This window comes from Amphimedon queenslandica, unplaced genomic scaffold (assembly GCF_000090795.2).
Source record: "Amphimedon queenslandica unplaced genomic scaffold, v1.1 AMPQUscaffold_13316, whole genome shotgun sequence".
In the NCBI taxonomy this organism is placed as follows: Eukaryota; Metazoa; Porifera; class Demospongiae; order Haplosclerida; family Niphatidae; genus Amphimedon; species Amphimedon queenslandica.
This window is the reverse complement of record NW_003546448.1, coordinates 65,437-86,034: the sequence shown is the minus strand read 5'-3', so window position 1 is coordinate 86,034 and position 20,598 is coordinate 65,437. Positions and strand designations below refer to the sequence as shown.

At 35.7% G+C, this 20,598-nt stretch overlaps 3 protein-coding genes across 3 annotated transcripts; 1 reads left to right on the top strand and 2 right to left on the bottom strand.

The window, feature by feature from the left end:
• Positions 1-40: 40 nt before the first annotated feature.
• LOC100638265 (uncharacterized) lies at positions 41-2,450 on the top strand. Its single transcript, XM_003387776.3, has 6 exons — positions 41-156; positions 220-387; positions 480-621; positions 1,344-1,457; positions 1,514-1,623; positions 2,223-2,450. The coding sequence occupies exons 1-6, from the start codon at positions 62-64 to the stop codon at positions 2,308-2,310; spliced, it is 717 nt and encodes a 238-aa protein (XP_003387824.1). The 5' UTR covers positions 41-61; the 3' UTR covers positions 2,311-2,450.
• Positions 2,451-3,151: 701 nt separating this feature from the next.
• On the bottom strand, positions 3,152-4,133 carry LOC100638393 (protein BTG2-like). The gene has a single exon (XM_003387777.3). It carries the CDS (start codon positions 4,007-4,009, stop codon positions 3,494-3,496), a length of 516 nt encoding a protein of 171 aa, XP_003387825.1. The 5' UTR covers positions 4,010-4,133; the 3' UTR covers positions 3,152-3,493.
• A 4,944-nt stretch (positions 4,134-9,077) lies between these two features.
• LOC105313351 (inner nuclear membrane protein Man1-like) lies at positions 9,078-20,579 on the bottom strand. Its single transcript, XM_019998509.1, has 14 exons — positions 20,185-20,579; positions 20,093-20,127; positions 19,899-19,977; positions 19,753-19,826; positions 19,552-19,631; positions 19,328-19,485; positions 19,030-19,131; positions 18,772-18,874; positions 15,596-15,737; positions 14,881-14,956; positions 14,696-14,795; positions 13,247-13,352; positions 11,517-11,595; positions 9,078-9,302 (listed from the first exon to the last, which is right to left on the bottom strand). The coding sequence occupies exons 1-14, from the start codon at positions 20,558-20,560 to the stop codon at positions 9,214-9,216; spliced, it is 1,599 nt and encodes a 532-aa protein (XP_019854068.1). The 5' UTR covers positions 20,561-20,579; the 3' UTR covers positions 9,078-9,213.
• Positions 20,580-20,598: the final 19 nt, after the last annotated feature.

Here is a 20,598-nt window from a genome sequence, read left to right as displayed (position 1 = left end):
TGGTTGGTCCTCCTATCTACTAGGTGGGGCTTGTTAGTCTGCAAAATTGCAAATTGCAGCAATGGACAAGTTTCAGCTAGCATCATCTTTGTTTGTAGCAGCTCTATTGCTGAAATGTTGTATCAGCGAGGACTATCATCCTCAAAGGACATTACTGTAAGTTAGTAGCAGTGTTGGGAGGAGGAGAAGGTCCTCAAAATCTAATACTTATTGTTTCAGGATTGATTATTATCCAAAATCCAGCTCTCCAACAAACTTTCTGTTCCGTGGCAACATGCCTGTCATTAACAACACATTTGCTTATAAAGAAATAATGGAAACAATGTCAGAAATTGTAGTGAAAAAGAATTTTACATTTCCACAAAACCCACTATTGGTAGTAGTCAGGTCAGAACTAAAAATAATTTATTTCTGTTGGCAGGCACCTTGTAACAATAAACAAGGTACCAAAACTTTATAATAAAAATTGTTTTCTGTAGTTACTTAAATCCCTTCGAATATTCTGATTTAAAGATTGAGAAGGATTTTTTCAAGGACAATCCCCAAAACGGCTCATTTTATAATAGAGTGATTGTTGGTACTCCGTTTCCTCCACCACAAAATGACACAAAACTGTTAAAGGTAACAGATTTGCTGTCTACACGCACACAAACACACACAGAACCATATGTTAGAACAACATGGCTGTTTACTTTTAAAACAGAAACTAGCAATCTCTCTTTGTTTATGAAGCTACTCCGGGCTTTCCACAAAGCATGCTAAGTGAGCTAAACAGCATGAGCTTCATGAGCTGACAAGCTCTACAATTATAGTATAATTGTTAGAAAATTTGTATAGCATTTGGAGTAACTTCAAAAAATTATTAAAAATTCATTTTTGATCAGTATCTGCTCAAACTTTCTACACAACATAAGTACATGTATATACAACAGAAAAAAATTATAAAAATGGAGAATTTTCTCCTTTTTATCTTTGGCAAAACTTGTACTATATAGTACAAGGTCTTTGGCCCGATTTTTGAGTAACTTAAAAAATATGTAAAAGAAATCTAATTTTAATCGGAATCAGCTCAAACTTAGTACTGTTATATTGCAATTAAGCCAGACCACTCCCCAGCCTATATTCATTTGGACATAATGACTGTATGCATAATAGGCTAAGGGTCCACCATATAGTGTGAAGGGGAGATTTTACACACATTATGTTCTAATCTGAAAGTATGCTTAATTCTTGTTCCGCTGCACCTTTGAACTAAGCTTTATAGTAGCAAGGCAGCTGCTGCTTCCTATTGATGCTAAGTAGCCTCTATTATGAGTTATATTTTATCATTCATGTTGTTATAGGACATTGTAAAAGAACGTGTAGATCTCTCAGTTGATCAACTGCCAAATCTAGCGTCATTTCTACACACTCAGTTAAAACAACAAGGCCCTGTTGTCATATACTCTCACTGTGAAGTAATGAAAATGAAACTGATGCATAAAACAGTTAATAATAATTATTATAACAATAGGCTGGCACTGATAGAACAGGAGAAGTAAGTGGAGCCTATTACTTGACGTATCTCAATATGACATTTACTGAGGCTCTTGCTATTGACAATCACGTACAATCCAGAGACATGTGAGTTAATTATAAAGAGTACAAATGGGAATGTGTTCACGTCATTATTCATCAAAGGAGTGCATGCTATGCATGTGATTGCCAATTTTTAAAAATCACACCTGAATACCTTCTAAACTTCACCTAAAGTAATGATGTGTTGGCACATTTGCACCTGTGCTTTATTAGTATGTCATTCTCTTCACACTAATTAACATTGTGAGTAAGAGGAAATTGAGGTCTCCTTTTGCACCATTTAGCAAATAGCATTGGCAGTAGTCAGTGACTATTGACTCTAGTGTATGACTTTTCACGCAAAACATTTGAATGTTGTGCACCTCTTTCGACCAAAGCAAATTTGACAATTCCTTAGAATCCAATTATTTTGATGGAACCAACTTGAACTTGTTAGTTGTTATATATAGACATTGAAATGTGTATTTAAATTTTTAAAATGTAACAAAAACAGTCTCCTAACCATTTGTGATGAGATAGATACCTTAGGCCAAATATTTAAAATCTTTAAAGTTGTTTTAAGCTTTTTCTGCCTTTGTGACATCATTCATAACCAATCATTACGTCATTGCCAAAAGTGAAAGTTTTCATTTTGCAATTTTTAGGGAGACGGTGTCCCGCAACGGCCTACAGTGGTATTGTTTTTATCTTCTTTTTGTGAAAGGATATGACAAACTTGAGTGTCTAGTATAAGCTAACTAAAATGTGTTTGTTTTATGATCACAATCATGTGTGTGTATATGTGTGTGAGTACATTAGCGTTGTATTATATTATTTAGTATAAGTAGGAAATTTCATTATGTATCATAATGCTAATATTTTCAGTAAACAAAGGAAGGGAAATCTTTGCATGTATCCTGTTGGAGGCATTAGCAGTCTGTCAATGCAAAGGAGGATATCAGTCAGCACTACAAAGCTTAAAGTTGATAGTGAGTATGATCATTGTCATAACAACTACTGTCCTAACACAGGCAGACTAACACAATAGAGAGAGTAAGGTCATGAATGTTCTTGAGAGAGTTACACAGACAATGACTCTGTTATAATGACTTTGACAAAAGACTGAATATCAAGTCGCTACCAAATAAAGACGTGCCATTCATTAATCATTTCTTAGCTTTACAAGTCGTGAATATTCTTATCCCCCAACAATGAGAATAGGATAAAGGATTCATGGAGTGACACCACCAAAGGACTAGAGTGATCCACTCTACCTGTCTTGTTACCATGACAGTCTCAAAACATTGCATCACACAAGAGGCCTGTGTGTCTGTTGACAAAAATATCATGTAGAGTAATAAATGATGTCTGGAGGAAATGATAGTAACATTAACTAAGATACATAATATCATATTATATAGCAAATGAGGTTGAATTATGTCTTATGTGTAAGAGTCTGACTATGTAGTCAATGGGGTAGTCTAGGTGTGTCTCATAGGTGTAAGTGTGGGCTCTATTGTCCTACTCTCAGTCACAACTCACAAGGGAATGGTAGCTTCCCTGCACCCACCCAAATAATCCCATTCTATAATAATGATGTTTAAATTGGCAGAATTTTTATTATTTTAACAGTGATAATGGAGGGCTGACAATACATTTCCATAATAATACACAGAAAGCAGTGATATTAAGCATAAGGAAAAAAGAAATAGTATGATAGAAAGAGAGAGGCACACATAAAGAGAGAGAGAGAGAAAGACAGCAATGAATGGTCGGGAAAATTAGTGCAATAAGAGTATAGATAGGTGACCTGAAAATTCCTGATAAAAAGAACAATTAATTATAATAGATAATATCATTATTGGTCTCTGGTTTGAATGAAAATGTTGAAAATAATCGTGATAATATAATATACGAGAGGACGTGTGTACAGGATTTATACTTGGACACTGATTGGTCTCTCGTACGTTAGAGGCGTTGCCGAGATCCTAGAAGGGAGCATGTCAAATATAGAAGGTCGAGAATGTTCCACACTCTTTGATGACCATTCAGCACATGACTTGTGTTGGTGGAGGCTCTCAGTGAATGGGAATTCTTCCTGGTTCGAGGTCGAGAGTGGGCACTGGCATATGCTGCCTTCTTCGCCGAATCTGTACGAGACCTCGTTAGGATCGACCCACATTGTGAATTCCCTGGGAAGGTAGAGAGAGATGTTAGAGAGCCCGGTCACTTTTGCTGCCTCGCTAAGTACAGGATCCATCTTCCCGTTTATCCTAATGCAGCGGTAAGCGCTCCCCTTCCTCGGGTTCTCGGGATGCCAGTGGTTCTTGTATTTCTTCTCTAAGAGCTCTCCCAGTCTCTCAGAGAACGGCTTGATGAATTGGACGGGAAGGTTCTTGCTTAGCATCATCCTCGCCAAAAACTCGCACGCACAAGCTAACTCGATCTTCATGTTCTCTTTCTTTACGTAGTACAGGTGGCACAATACCTAGAGAGTCACAGAGCTGGACACACGGCCGATATAAACTGACTTCGCTTCTTTTCACAGTTCACTCTCTTGTCTTTCTTTCTTAGAGTCCTTTTATCACTATTCACAACGGTGACGTAATGGGGCGGGTCCTCAAACACGACCAATCAAATTACAGCAATCGCGCAACGTGTAGGTTATTGTAGTGGCTTTGTTTTGCATGCTCATATCAGCAGCTTTTGCACCGTTGGCATTTACATAAAGGTTATGCTAGCTGCTGACTCAGGTAATTAAAACCATCCAGACTGTTCTATAGAATCCAGTGCTAATATTATACCAATTAGAATGCATAACAAGTCTGGGCTTGCTGGGGCAGGCAACAAGCATTTTGAAAATGAGGGCAAAGAGGTAATAATCTCTTTGGGTACAAATAAGCCCCAGGTACACAATCATTAAACAATAATTCATTAGATATTCATAACATTAACATATATATATATACTACACACACACACACACACACACACACACACACACACACACACACACACACACACACACACACACACACACACACACAAAATGTGTGCCTTCTAGTTGCCAAATATTTTGGCTATTCTACCAGACATTGTATAAAGGGTTGTTTCCATGCTCTCAACAGCCCTACTCTTTATATTAAGTATTGAAATGCATTGTTAAGATTGTCAATATACGACAACAAAAATAATAAGGAAACCATAACAGAATGCCATTCTTTTATTTAGTTATACGAGTGATCCTAATGCAAGTATGTCACGAATTTCATCCCTTCACATTATTCCATTACGAAGCCTTTATTGAACAATATAACCCATCAAATAAACACTACACAAGCCACTGTCCAAAGTCCAATAGATACAAAGTGTCAACCAATGTCCCTAATAATATTGCATAAAGGGGCCAGGTGGACTCTGGACTGCTAACAATCATTCTTCCTTGTTCCATTGAATTGAGAACATTAAAAATAATCTTATAAGAAGAAAGAGAGGCTGTGTATTTACCAGGAAACAGTATAATCAGACAGGAAATATCATCTCTCCCCACTGATGTCATTCCCCCAATACTCCCACAAATAAAATACACACTGCATATAGTGCATCCTGTATCACCCAGTACATATACACATTACTAATATACTACCCACTCGGTATATGCTAAGCTGCTTTTCAGATACACTTTACTATATTTCCTGTGAGGTAGTGAAGCATTGCCTAAACTTGCCCTAAAAGAGCATGCACATGGCATATGACCCATTATCAAGATACAGGGTTAATATCAATGCCTGAATAAGCAAGTTGTAATGCCATTGAAAACAAACAGTACAGACTATTGAAGTGAAGTCTCCCACAATCCCTTTTTAAGGGAATGTTGTAACCTAGTCAGAATGATGATGAGGCATTTTATTCTCTCATACAAAGGCAAGGAATATGCTCAGGGTTTTCCATGAACCCTACTAATGCTAAGTGAGCTAAACAGCACGAGCTTCATGAGAGTCTGACTAGCACTGCAATACAGCACATGGCATTTCAAGCAACTTTTAAAATTCATAAAAATCCAAATTTGATTTGAATCAGCTCAAAGTTGATATACAACATAAGGACATGCATATGCATCAGAAAAATTATAAAAATGAAAAATTATCTTGTACCAGTTTTTGACGAAATTTGACCAAACTCCCTGTGCTATATATAGTACAGGGTCTTTGGCTCAATTTCTGAGCAACTTGACAATAAACTGACAAGAAGCTGCATTTACATGAGCACAGTGCTAAAAGTTGGAATCCCTGAATATGTTAATGCTACAGTGTACAGTTACATGAAGTTAATTATACATACACACACAATCATGTGACTCATGTATTTATAATGTGTTATCATGAGCTTTCAATGATAACAAAAGGAACAAAGGTGATCAATGGGACCACTAAATAAAGCAGAGGTGTACCTGCTTCACAATGCATGAAATGAAGTATGGTAAACAATACAGATACACCATTTGTTTATATTCAACCAAGACAGTCTGGGTATAGACAAGGGCACAACCACCAAAAGATAGCTTCCTATACAAGTATAGGAGACCACAGCTAAGCCACAGTGTATCTGATTATGAAAAGCACACAGCTGCATTACCACTCCCTCCCTCCACTTTTAGCTTTATATGTATAGGCAGGTATTATCTTGCCATGAATATAATACAGTAATGAATGAGTGTGGTTTGACAGTGAATGAATGATTACATTTATTTCAATTATGCCGCCTCTGTAACATGAATAATGGAGATTCCTAAATGATGGGCTAGTCAAAGATGAAAAAGGAATATATCATGATGGAGTAGTAAATGCCCACACATCACGTACACAGTTCAGATTTTCAAAACAATTTGATATAATGAAATTCTGACCGCTACAAAACGAATAGAAAAGGAATGGACTCTATTACAAGATGACATGCCCAAGACACAAAATATCATTAAAAAATATAATATCATTAATAAATATAATGTCCTTATATGAGACAGGTAGCTAGGGCTATGCAAGCAGGCAGGCAACAGGGCAGTCTATTATATCCCAAACAAGGTGTAATTAGATTCAGTGGGAGAGTCAACCAGCAGCATAACACACTAAAGGAAATGTACAAATGTGCATTGTAATGGCAAGGATGATGAAATGCTGACACAGACACACTATTGCATAGGACAAGGTCAAATTATGTAAATTATGTGAGTCATTGAGATACTGGTGAAAGGAAGAGAGAGAGAGAGAGAGAGAGGGGAGGGAGGGATAGACAGAGAGAGAGGGGGGAGGGAGGGATAGACAGAGAGGGGGGGAGGGAGGGATAGACAGAGAGAGACAGAGAGAGACAGAGAGAGAGACAGAGACAGAGAGAGACAGAGACAGAGAGAGACAGAGACAGAGAGAGAGACAGAGAGGGAAGGAGGGGTTAGGTAAAGAGTAAGTGAGGGTACAAATGTGCGTGAAGGGTGTGAATCTAAATACTCACGGGCTGTTGACCATGCTCATGTTCAGCTAAAAGCAAAACAATGTGGTTGCATCACACAATCATACAATTATATGCACAAGTACGTATATGTACATGGCAACCAAACAGTCACACAGTCATGAACAACATGTTTAGTAATTAGTAGAGTACTACCTCAACATGTAGATGCCATATGAAGGCTAACCACAATAAGGTTTAAACTTCAAAGAAACATAATATTATCAATACAATAGGAGTACATGTAATGCAAGCGATGCTATATTTATACTGTATGTGAACTAGACAGTGTTGTCTGATCAGACCATGTAACAGGATTAGTAAGAGAATGAATCAGAGCTATAATAGTATAACCACGCAATATAGTATACACCGAATCGATGCCACAATGAATACGAATAGTATTAATTATCCTTGGCCACTTACAAGTCATGGCAAGCCCAATTATAATAGTACAGCTGGCTATAGAACAAGGTTTCAATTTTTTAAAATATAGTAATACGAAATAATAATAATACACTCCTGGTTGCTATTAAGCTATATTTCATAGTGCCTTATTTGAATAGTACAAGTGCAAGTCTCATTCATAGAGAGTGGATAACAGCCAGTTAGTAAGTAGTGGGTACTATTGTTAATAGTACTCTATACTAGATGAGAATCAGCAGATAATATTATTGCCAGAAGGATGACCAAATAATACAAGCATGGTGTGTGTGAATCATAATGGTTGAGAACACAGAGAAATATAAACAAATATATGATACATAAGGACACATGTAATATAATACTACAATATTATGGGAAGTGAGTCAAAGGCTATACATACACACACATACACACACAGTGATTGCATATCTATACATACACACACACACACACACACACACACACACACACACAGTGATTGCATATCGATCGACAGCTGTTAGAGCTAGTACACATATACATGATGATGTGTGATAGGTATGTGCCCCATCAAACCGTTTGATGTACGTATTTAATTAGTCACACACACAAAGGCCCAGTCTAAACTTCATGCATGCATATGTATCATCTTGAGAAAAGCAGAGGCCATATTGGAATCCTACACCAGCTGAGAAGCAGGGCTTAAAAATGAATTAGTGAGAAAGCTGATAAGGAATGTTTGTGTGCCTATCACAAAAGGATTACATCATTAAAGAGCTAGGCATGGCAATAATGCATGGACTATAAATGAGGGAGCATATAAACAACCAGACACGCACAGGTGGTGGAGGAATGACGCCCTCCCATACTTCAATAAAAGACGCATAATAGGACAAAAATTCATTTCATCATGATTGGAATTCTGTACATGAGGTCACGCCAAAAACAGTTAATGCACCATAAAAATATCTTTTTAAAAAAAATTTAAAATCTTTAACTGATTAATAGCATCTATTATCACTAGTATTCATTACTGGCCCAGCTGGCCCAGATATACAGTTACATATACATTACCAAGTACTGTACATGTACATGTACATACATGTATTCCTCAGCCATATTATAAGATCTGTTTATTTACAGTGGGCACTATCAGTGACAGTGATACTATAAGAAGCTGTGATAACAAGGAAGGAAGATGAGAAGGAGGTGGTAAGGAGTGCCTGAATGGTACATCCTTTTGCTAGGCACTAGCGATAATAGTGAACAGAAAGGACCTGATAATCACTAGCATACACACACTGAATGTAAATAAACAATTAACTCACACACAATACTACTAATTTAAAGAGTGGAGGACATTAGGAAGCTATCTGATATTCAATATACTTGTAGATGTACATGTACAGAGTTGTCATAGAGTTCAATTAGTGTACCATACCACAGGACGTGAGCAATAGCAATAAAGATCAATGCTTCAAAAAACATCGACCACACATGACGTGATCTCTCTGCTCTAAAAATATTAAATAACTCGAATTTTTGGTACAAGAAAATTTACAGCTTTCACTAGATCTAAGAGCGCGGCTGGCGACGGAAAGAATAACAAGAGAGATGATTATGAGATTATCAAAAATCAAACAGAGGAACCAAAACAAGTACACGAAACAGGGAAACATGTACGATAGTTAAGTGTGTGTTTGGGTTCTTTCTTCTTTTCTTACAGTCTGTTTGTTTGCGAGTCTGCAATCAAAATCGAGAGGACGAAGCTGTTGATGCTTTAGGAAACCATTTGTAATATTTTGACTCCGGTATGTACTTTGCCGTTATCAATCGACCTAGTTTGGGAAATCAAAGAGGAGTTCAATGACAAATGCAATTGGATAAAAATGTAACGTGTAATATTTACGTGATGGAGGACACGGGTATGGGCTCTGTGACAAAATAACGACATCACAAAATGTTGATAATACGCTTGTGATACATACAAACGTAGGTCAATATATACTTGATTCTACTAGCTATAAGGTACACGTATATACATGTATGCTCCCCCAGAGGCAGTTATGAGTGACTTCATCAGTTTATTCACAACATGCCGGTAATGTCTAGACTCCTCTTAGTGAAAGAAGTAGCAAGGACAGTTGAGACTAAATATTAATGATAAAACTTAGCATATTTGTACATTGTACATACACATACGTGACAAGAGCACATAGACACATAAGCTAAGCTATGAAGTATAGCACATGCAAGCATATCACTAGCTGTTTATTGCTGAGTTACAAAGCAGTCAAACTCTACTGTTGCTACTTATTACAGCATATTGAAACACATACAGTACCCGCATGCATGTGTACTGAATCTACATGTACGGGTATGTTATCTAAAGTACCGTATTTCCTCGAATAAGGGCTTAGGCGTTTATTGCTTAACAGAGGCAAAAATCACAAAAAATAAAAATAAAACAGTGCCAAAACCCGGGCTCAAACCCGCTACTCTATGTTCTGAAGACTAAGGATGAACAATTAGGCTATTTGTACCACTCTAACCACAAGGGCACATAACACTGGATCAAATATGCGTATCTATAGTGGTAATATATTAGTGATAGGCGTTTTATTTGAGTAGGGCCCCCCTATTCGAGGAAATATGGTATACATTACTAGCATTTTACTTCATGATGATGTAATATACATGTAGTATGGTCTAAGACAGCGAGTGCAGTGTAAAAGCAACCAACTAAGGGAATAACAAGGCAACGATCCATACAAAAATAGAAGACCTTCACATGCAAGCATAAACTCAATAGTACTATACACATAATTAGATACAGGTGTATAGCTTGAACCTTGCCTACACTATATGTACATGTACTATACCTGAATTAAATATTAGAAAGGGAGAGATGATACTAGGTTGTGGTGTCTATCTGACATATGTTCCCCTGACAATGGGAATACAATGAAGTGGACAAGCTAATTGAAAATAAATGCTGTGAGCTAATATTGAATTTTTTGCGCCCATGTTGTATATATCTCATTAGCACAGCTATTGAGTGAGAGATGGAGATACAAACAGGCTGATATACACTTGGAATGATGAATCACCAACTCGTCCATACTGTATTATACTATTACTATACTATTGCATTACTATAACATATATATTGCAAGGTACTATTAACAGCACTCTACAGTACATGATCTTTTATGTACTCCTGCTACTACCGTATTAATACAGTACAGTATAGATGTATATTGATATATACCATATACTAATTATGATTTAAATCAAATAAACAGTTTACATATCATCATTTAAAGTTTAGAGTCTATGAATGCTGTCCTTTGCCATGGACAGTGTATAGGAATGACTGATAATGTAACTGGGTTATGAATAATAAAGTAATTGTGTAAAATGACATCATCATGGATCATAATGAGATTGTGAATTTGTAGTACAAGAGGTACATGTATGATAAGTATCTACATACATAGTATCATGATTATAGGGCAATGTGATGCAATATGATGTAATGTGATGCAATGTGATGTAATGTGATGCAATGTGATGCATGTTGTGTAAATGAATTAATTGAACATTCTTATGTATCACAGCAACCATTAGACCATTACTCTTGTACATATATCACAATTGGAACAGGAAACCCAACGTTAGGAATGAATGCAAGCATTCCTTGATGTCACTAGGTCACCATATCCCCTTCCTTTAGTTCAAATGAAGCCAAATTGATAGGATGCATATAATATGTATAAGTATTATGTGGTTCACATATTATTATGATATTGTAGGAATACCCCAGGAAAATACCACTTCCTCTTATGTATATGTACACATACATGTACATGTGTGAAAGAGTGTAATTGTGTGGTAGAGAGAGAGAGAGAAATAAACATTACACAAGGAATGGATCAGTACTAGTAGGGTGCATGTATATAATATGCTCTACATGTATAAATATACATGTATAATGTACAGTAAGTGAGTGATGGGAATGATATGTCTACATTACAATGAGTATCCATTACCTTTAAACCAGCTGCCATGAAGCACTTTATATGCAGCCTTTGCAGATGCAAGGGACTCCATCTTGAAGTACACACAACCCTAAAAGCAAATAGAGGAGACAAAGAAGTCAAACATTACCTCATTTCAAGGACTATCAGCAATAGTCCCTTTGATGTTCATGCATTCATGTACATGTATACATAGACAATGTGAAGTTCAAAACAGATAACAATCATTGGACTGTCATATAGAAAAATACATACAAACATAACAGGCTACAGAACCCAAACATAATCATAATTGTAAACATGTACTATACAGGACACTATAAATGTACATGTACTCAGTACTCTGGAGCAGACACTGTACAAATGACAACAGTAGTGTGTATTTTTGAGTGACAGCTGTCACTGATATAATGGTCTCTGTGCCTTAAACAGGTCCAACCACATCTTAATGACCATACATGGACATCAAACCAACATCAAACCATGTGTACAGACACTGTATCCAGTGCAAGTCCTTTTATGATGAGGGGGCATAACATAGGTATCATAAGAGATTTATAAGAGAGTTCATGCAGTCATTGGAGAGTGTAACGTGCTTGTAAACAAGAGGAAACAAGATGAAGACAGGAACTGGAACAAACTGCGACACAAAACACAGTCAATGATGAATATGTGTCAGTAATTATAGTAGTGCTCCTTAAATTACATTATTGAGGAATAGGATTATTATCAATGAAGTTAAGTATGTCTGATCTCACTGTATTATCAAATTATTATTTAAAATATCAATAAAGTGAAGGATGAACGATCAAAAGCTGTATAGTAATGCTAACATGATGTCAAGTTACAATTATTAACACAATTATATTTTCAATACTGACAAAAAGGATTGACAACCAATAGAGCTACCAATAGTAAGAGAACCCCCAAAAATAAGGGGCATTATAGCCCACTAGTATACTATAAAATACTATGTTATGCTATTAAAAAAACAGCCTACACTCTCCCTTATGGAGGGATATGGTACCAGCACATTACAACAGCTATAAAAAATACCAGAGAAAAGGGAATCACTACACTTGAGAGCTTATAAACAAGACTGCTATGTACACAGGCTTTGATAAGAGACTCCTGATTCACATCATTCATTCCAATACAGCTCATCAACAGTACAGGAGGGACACTAGTGTGTAAATGGCTTCCCTTTCATAGCCGGGCCTTACTAGTGCACAATAGTCCATCCCATCACTGTAAATACACAGCCACCATGCTTTGTGTATCAGGTATAATATCATCACTTGACTCAAATTAATGTAATTTTAAGACTGGCAGTCTGGCAGAATATACATGTACATGTACATGTCAGTTGTGTACTTGTTTCAGTTTAAAACTTTCCCACAAGTGTATAAAATTGAAATTCAAAGTATTAAAAATCTAATAAACACATGTACAGCACAAGGCTGATACTGTGCTAGGGAAAATGTGAATGAAACACACAATATGTGCAGACTCAGTAGAAAATGATAGTCTCATTCGTGCACTATCAAATATCAATGACACAAAAACACACACACACAACTTGTCAAGCCCTACATGTACACAATAACAACACACACACACACACACACACACACACACACACACACACACACACACACACACACACACACACACACACACACACACACACACACACACACACACACACACGGAGTCTCTCTCAAGTCTCAATCTCTGCTTACATGTGGGGATCTCTTGTCAATGTATATGTGAACAACGGGTCCAATGTGACGACATCTCTCAAGAACACAGTTTCTGATCTCATTGCTCTCACTCTCGGGCAAGTGGCTAAAGGAAAGAAGAAAAGAGAGAGAGGGGGAGAAGAGAAAAAATATAATCATTATGACGAAGAGAGGACACAAATATCATTGCACATAGTATAATGGGTATAAGTTTATGCTTTTTTACAAAACAAGTTAAGGATAAGAAATTCCCTGTTATTAGTTGACACAGAACTGATAAATAAAAAATAGAGTAAAAGTGATGGGGAATCAAAAAGGAAACGAAGAGGATAACAAACAAGGAGAGGAAGCACTGCCACCTTTAGTTGGTATATGGCTTTACTAGGCAGACATAACAGAGACACTAAGCATAGAGACAAAGGACCCCATAAGAGATTAGAATCAAATAAATGAACATATGTTTAGGCATCACTCTGCCAGCTAGCGTATGTATGTAAATATACTATAATATGATTAAACAATTAGCTATTGTAGTGGAGTGCTACATGCAGTATCAGCAGTAGGGGATTTCGTATACTCTATATAATTATTTACGTTATGATTCTTATAAAATGTCAGCCTATGCATAAAGCTGCATGGCTATAAATACAGTCAATCATATGGGAGATGAGATGCTATAAAAATATAAGTTAAATCAGTTGATAGAGAATATTATTATCTGAGAAAATTTATACACATATGACCATGTAGAGGAACAAGTGAAAGAGAGAGAGGAAGAGAGAGGGGGAGAATGATAGAGGTAAGCACCTTTTCACAATATGAAAGAGACACTAACCAAATACAGGCGTGTCAAACATGATCCCAACACACACTAACCTAATAGACAAAATCCCCCTTCTTGTACCAAAGAAGTGACTATCATAACTTGGAACTCCACATGCAGTCTCAAATGAATGGAACAATATGAGACACTGATGGGAAAAAGCTATCAACTTACACCTACTGTACACTGATACAGATGGAGCAGTTTCATTTTTATCATCAGTAAAAGAGCATCTTAATCACTAAGTGATTCTAATGAACAGGCTAATTCAATAATAAAGGAAGGAATCCTAAATGAGTCCATTGTACAAGTACTAGTGGGAATGATGTCAGTATAGGGCCTGCCTTGAGACAAATTGCCAGTTCTTAAAAGTACTACAAGTACAAGTGTTGGGTAATAGTTGACAGGTGAGCCAGTGGTTAATAGCATACACCATACATGTACATGTACGAACAAACTCATAGTATAAGGAAGAACCATCTGTTGATATAACTATACACATATGCAGTTACATTGTATGTGATGCCTTTAAAAAACATTTACACAATCCTATACATATTAAGTGTCCACGTATATATTAAGTCTCCATGTCCATGTACATGTACATGTACGTCACATATGCTTACTTGATGTGCTGGAAGACATTTTTGAGTCTAACGCAAGGAGAGGGTGTGCCAAGAGGAGGAGCTATCTTACTTTCTAAGTCAGGAGGATACTCTTCAAATGCTGAGAGAGAAAACAGGAAAGGAGAATAATAAAACAAACAGCAGAGAGTGTTAGAGAGATAAAAATAGTAATAGTAATGGCCAACCTCTTCCAGGCCAAGCACTGGGATCAGGGCCACTAGAACCAACACCACCTGACAACATCCGAGCACCATCAACCTCCTACAGTAGAGGTATAAGTTCATTCATAAAAGTATCATAATAAAAGTATACATCACAGTACTAATTACATGTATACATAGAGATCTTGATAATATCAGGAGGATAAAATAGATACAATAATAGATAATCAGGTTTCCCACAGGATTTTGGAATAGTGCTCAGCACCTTGCCAGTACATTTTTTATTTGACAAAAAAAATCATTTACCATAATACATGTAGTACAGCTAGAAAAAAATTGTCTATTTTTATAACTTTCTGATGCGTGTTATTTAGAAATTTTTAGCTGATTTTAATCAAAAATATTTTTAAGTTGCTCAAAAATTGGGCCAAAGTTCCATACTATAATAGCACAGAAACATTGGCCAAATTTCGCCAAAAATGAAAAGAACAGAATTCTTCATTTTTATAATTTTTTCTGATATCATATACATGTTCTTAAGTTATGTAGAAAGTTTAAACTAATTCTGATCAAAATTGGATTTTTTTACAAATTTTAAATTTGCCCCAAAAAGCTTCCAAACTCACTTAGCATACTTTGTTGGAATCCCTGTAGGTAATATACATGTGTACATGTACATGTGATATCAATGATAAGATGATAATATAGATGTACTTCTAATATCGCATATACACTGTACCTCAGTAGGAGGTGGTTCTGGTTGGACCCAGTTCCAGACGCTGTACTGCTCCCCTGATATCATTCTTGTCTCAACCCTCACTCGACTCTCATTGTTAGCTATCCACAATACAGCTTTGTCCCATAATTTCTCCTTACGATGTCTAAAAGAGAAAAAAGAAACACAATAAATATACATAGAAATTATAGCCTTAGGCAGATATCTTGAAGCCCTGGTCTCCTATTACTAGCTGTTGTGGGGCGGCCGGTAGTATGCATTATTGGTCAAGTAATTGGATTGAGATATGATATACGACACTCGCTGTTCAACCGAGTCATGAATGTGACTTTGTGTTTGCATAACTTCTTACTGCAGGGTAATTTAAATACAGCAAATACATCATAACAGTGAAATTACCATGTAATTGGTAAATAATTACAATAGTGCTACATCAATGGACTTAGGACTATACATGTACATGTACAGATGTGTACATGTAATTTAGTATTGATATTGGCTAAAAGGTTAAAGTTGATTGGATTACAATGAATAACAGCTCATGCAGATACAACAATACAAGTAACAAGGTCAGTCTTGTAAATAACAATTACATGTAATTGAAGTTTAGCAGAAATGCAATTTCAATTAAAACCATTTGTAACAGGCAAAACACAAGTAAGCCCTCACTCTTTTGTCCCCAAAGAATCACAATACATAACAGTGCCAACTGGGCTATGCCATGAATACAGGGAATTTTTGACAAAGTCCTCATTGTTTTGAATAATTCATACTAATGTAATTATAACTATAGAGCCATGAAACCAGGGGCCACCTGCATAACAGACCATGTACATGTATGTAGGCTAGACTACATGTACTCACTGAAAACCAATGAAAGCCAATGAAGGACAGTGAAACCCCCTCACATACAATAATAATACAGCCCACTGGGATATGTGGTTTTAAATAATAAAATGTCATCATATGTCTTGGTGGTTTTAGTATTATTAGGCTGATGCTCCCAAATTGACTAGTAAACACATTAAATATCATCAGGTAGGAGTTTACCCTTCAAATATTGTTTTACAAACACCGGATGATGTTTTCAAACAAAGACTGACTGTTTGATAAAGTATATGGTGTAGGATGATGAACTACTTGCATGTGTGCAAACTTGATTCAAAACACTACAGTATGGAAGTCATGTGTTACATGGTATTAATGCTTAAAATGAAACAAAAAAAAGAGGGAAAAAGGGAATGATATGCTATCTGAAATATGTACAAAAAAAACATGCAAAACTTAATGTCAATATTTATGTCTTGTAGTATCATGTATAATGACTGCAATGGAATGGAGGACAGAGTTAAGTAATAGAGACACAAAAGAGAGGATTATTAGGTCCAGACAAAACAGTATTTCATATAAAATCCTTGTGTTTGTAGTGGCGTCTTTGAGAGAGGAACTATGACCACAAACCAGTGACAGACAAGAGGCACCAACTCATTATTAATAAACAAACCACTGGATTATGTCATGAACACGTGTACATGTACGTACATGCAATTTCATCAAAATCAACTCAATTTCTACATATAAACATTTACATTTTTACCATATAACATTTATATGGTTTTCAGTGAGTGCATGTAGTGATTGTAGTCTAGTCTACATTGTGTGTTAAGCAGATGGCACCTGGACTCATGGCTCTAGTTGTAACGACATAACAACAACATTTATATGTATCAGAAAATGTAATAAAAATGAGAGGTGATTTCGGAGCCATTTTTTGGGAAAAACCATGGGCTATAGCCTTTGCTTTTTTCAAAAAATTGGCTTATTTTAAAAATTGCTCATAGCTTTAAAAATATTTGTCGAAATTAATTCAAACTTTCTACATAGCATAAAGGCATCAATATGTATCAGAAAATGTAATAAAAATTGGGGTGATTTCGGAGCCATTTTTTGGAGAAAACCATGGACTATAGCCTTGGGTATTTTTCAGAATTTTAGCGCTTTCTTAAAATGGTTGTAACTTGAAAAATTGAAGTCGGAATCACTTCAAACTTTCTACACAGCATAAGGACATCAATATGCATCAGAAAATGTAATAAAAATTTGGGGTGATTTCGGAGTCATTTTTTGGAGAAAACCATGGACTATAGCCTTGGGTATTTTTCAGAATTTTAGCGCTTTCTTAAAATGGCTGTAACTTGAAAAATTGAAGTCAGAATCACTTCAAACTTTCTACACAGCATAAGGACATCAATATGTATCAGAAAATGTAATAAAAATTTGGGGTGATTTCGGAGTCATTTTTTGGAGAAAACCATGGACTATATATATAGCCTTGGGTATTTTTCAGAATTTTAGCACTTTCTTAAAATGGTTGTAACTTGAAAAATTGAAGTCAGAATCACTTCAAACTTTCTACACAGCATAAGGACATCAATATGTATCAGAAAATGTAATAAAAATTTGGGGTGATTTTGGGGCCATTTTTTGGAGAAAACCATGGACTATAGCCCATGGTTTTTCCTGAAAATTGGCTCATTTTAAAAAATGCCCATAACTTGAAAATTATTTATCCAAATCAGCTCAAACTTTCTACATAGCACAAAGGTATCAATATGTATCAGAAAATGTAATAAAAATGGGGGGTGATTTCAGAGCCATTTTTGAAAAAAAACCATGGGCTATATATAGTACAGGGTATTGTTAAAAAATTGGCTTGTTTTTAAAATGTTCATAACTCACAAAATATTTGTTGAAAATTTGGAAACAGCTCAAACTTTCTACATGGCATAAGGACACCAATATGCATCAGAAAATGAAAAAATTCTTTGATAATAAATTATTAATATGCTATTATTATCTTCGGCGTATATCCAATACATCCCTTGAAGCTAGATGCATGTGTTATATATATGTGACCATAATTGACAAAAGGTACGTTATGGCGGATTTTAAAATTCATCATCAAAATGAAAAATATCATCCTGTGAGTCCTCTGTTAGACAAGCATTGTTTCTAAACGTTACATAGTAACTTTTTGCATCCTGTGGAGTAATTTTATGATAAATGAAGCTCAGGAAGTTGGATTTTTTTGGCTATAAAGTCAAATTTCCCTACCTGCTATAAGGTACCTTTTGTCAATTATGGTCACATATGTACATATACATGTATCTATTACTAACCTTTCAGAAGGAGGTATGAGCATATCCCTCACGTGAACAATAGCAACATAAGGCAGGACCTTATCATTGTGACTGGACTTACGATAATGAGCCTTTAATACTTCTAAGAATTAAAACAAAAAGAAAATGGCTACAATATGTAACTTATAGAATTTAATTTGAGCAATGAGAGCATCATAAAGTAATGCATATACTCAAAAGTAGATAATAAATGATTAATTGATTATATTATGTATGCATAAATACATGTACATGTACCTGTGATGTCATTAACAAGTAAATAAACTGATTTCATCTCTGCCTTCCTCCTACTGTAGTACCAACTAATGAAAACACCCAAAACCAGAGCAAGAAGAAGACCTGGAAATAAAGAGACAGTTCCAAGTATCAATAATACCTTACTAGTAATAATACTACAATCATTAGGCAAATCCATGTACATTGTACAATGGTGGTACAGTAAGTGTATTTCCTAATCAGTTAATATGTTGGATGATTTGGATCCATGCATGGGTATCTATATGCATCTATATATTGCATAGTCACTATTGCATACCAAAAGAGAGCAATTTTAATCTATTCCAAATTCCACTAATTGTTTGCCTTAGTCGACACAGTAAAGTTTTCCTTGGACTAGACGACTCCATAACATCAGTATTAGATAAACCTAGTTCAACATTAGTAATGGGACTACCATCACCAGCCTTTAATATACTAGAGGGAGAATAGGAACAACCAGTGAGACAGAGAGAGAGAGAGAGAAGCATACTCTAAACTTACTTAATGCCCCAATGTGGGTTGCTAATAAATAAATATGAAACCAATTTCATGTCCTTTAGTGTTATTTCAGCATTATGATGCTAGAGACAATAATTATTAAATATAATACCATGTGTACATGGATGATGTTCAAAAAATGATAATTAAGGTATAACACATATACACACATGTAATGAGTGATGTACATGTATTTTAACGTACACGTGATGATAAAATTGATCTTAAATTATTTACGGTCTCATTTCTACTGACGTCCTGGCCACACTCAAACCTACCTAAAGGAAGACATTAATGTGACATGTGATTTAAAAGAGAAGGAGAGAGCATCATGCTCTTTCTGTTCGTACCAGCTCTGTCGTGTAGAAATGCTCTTAGTTCTTTTGATAAAGGAAGAATAATATTTCTCTCAGTTTCACTTAGACACCTCTACTCAAAAAAATACATCATGAATAATTATTTATATTAATATTCTATTTAAATAATAATAATAATAATAATAACAATAATAATAACAACTTTATTCATAAATTAAATGGTTTACTTCAAATTTGCCCGACGTACAAACAAGCAAGTTATCTATTGCAAATAAAATTAAATTGACATGTGAAAAAATCACACGATATCTCTCCTCACCTTTACCGGGACCTTCTCCTAATATTAATACAGTGACCAGCGCCAAAAACAAACCAGCAAAGATGTAACGAAACTGGGACACAAATGACCACACCCAAAAACAAAACTGTCGAAGGATTGGAGCAGTTAAAACAGCAGCACTTGGTCGAGACTTAGACAATTTAATTTTCTGTTTTAAGTAGGTATTTTCAAAGTCATTGAGAGATTGACTGGACTGAGATTTCATTCTTGATTGATTCGCTGCCTCTCCTACTTCTTCCAGCGGCTCTTCGTTCAATTCTTCTCTTTCTTCCTCTTCGTATTCATCCTCTTCATCACTAGAGAGGACGATGGATGACGGGCTGGGGAGTGTTGGGTAGAGGCTTTTGGCCGCCATTTTGTAATTAATTTAATTAAAAGTCAATTAATTAAATT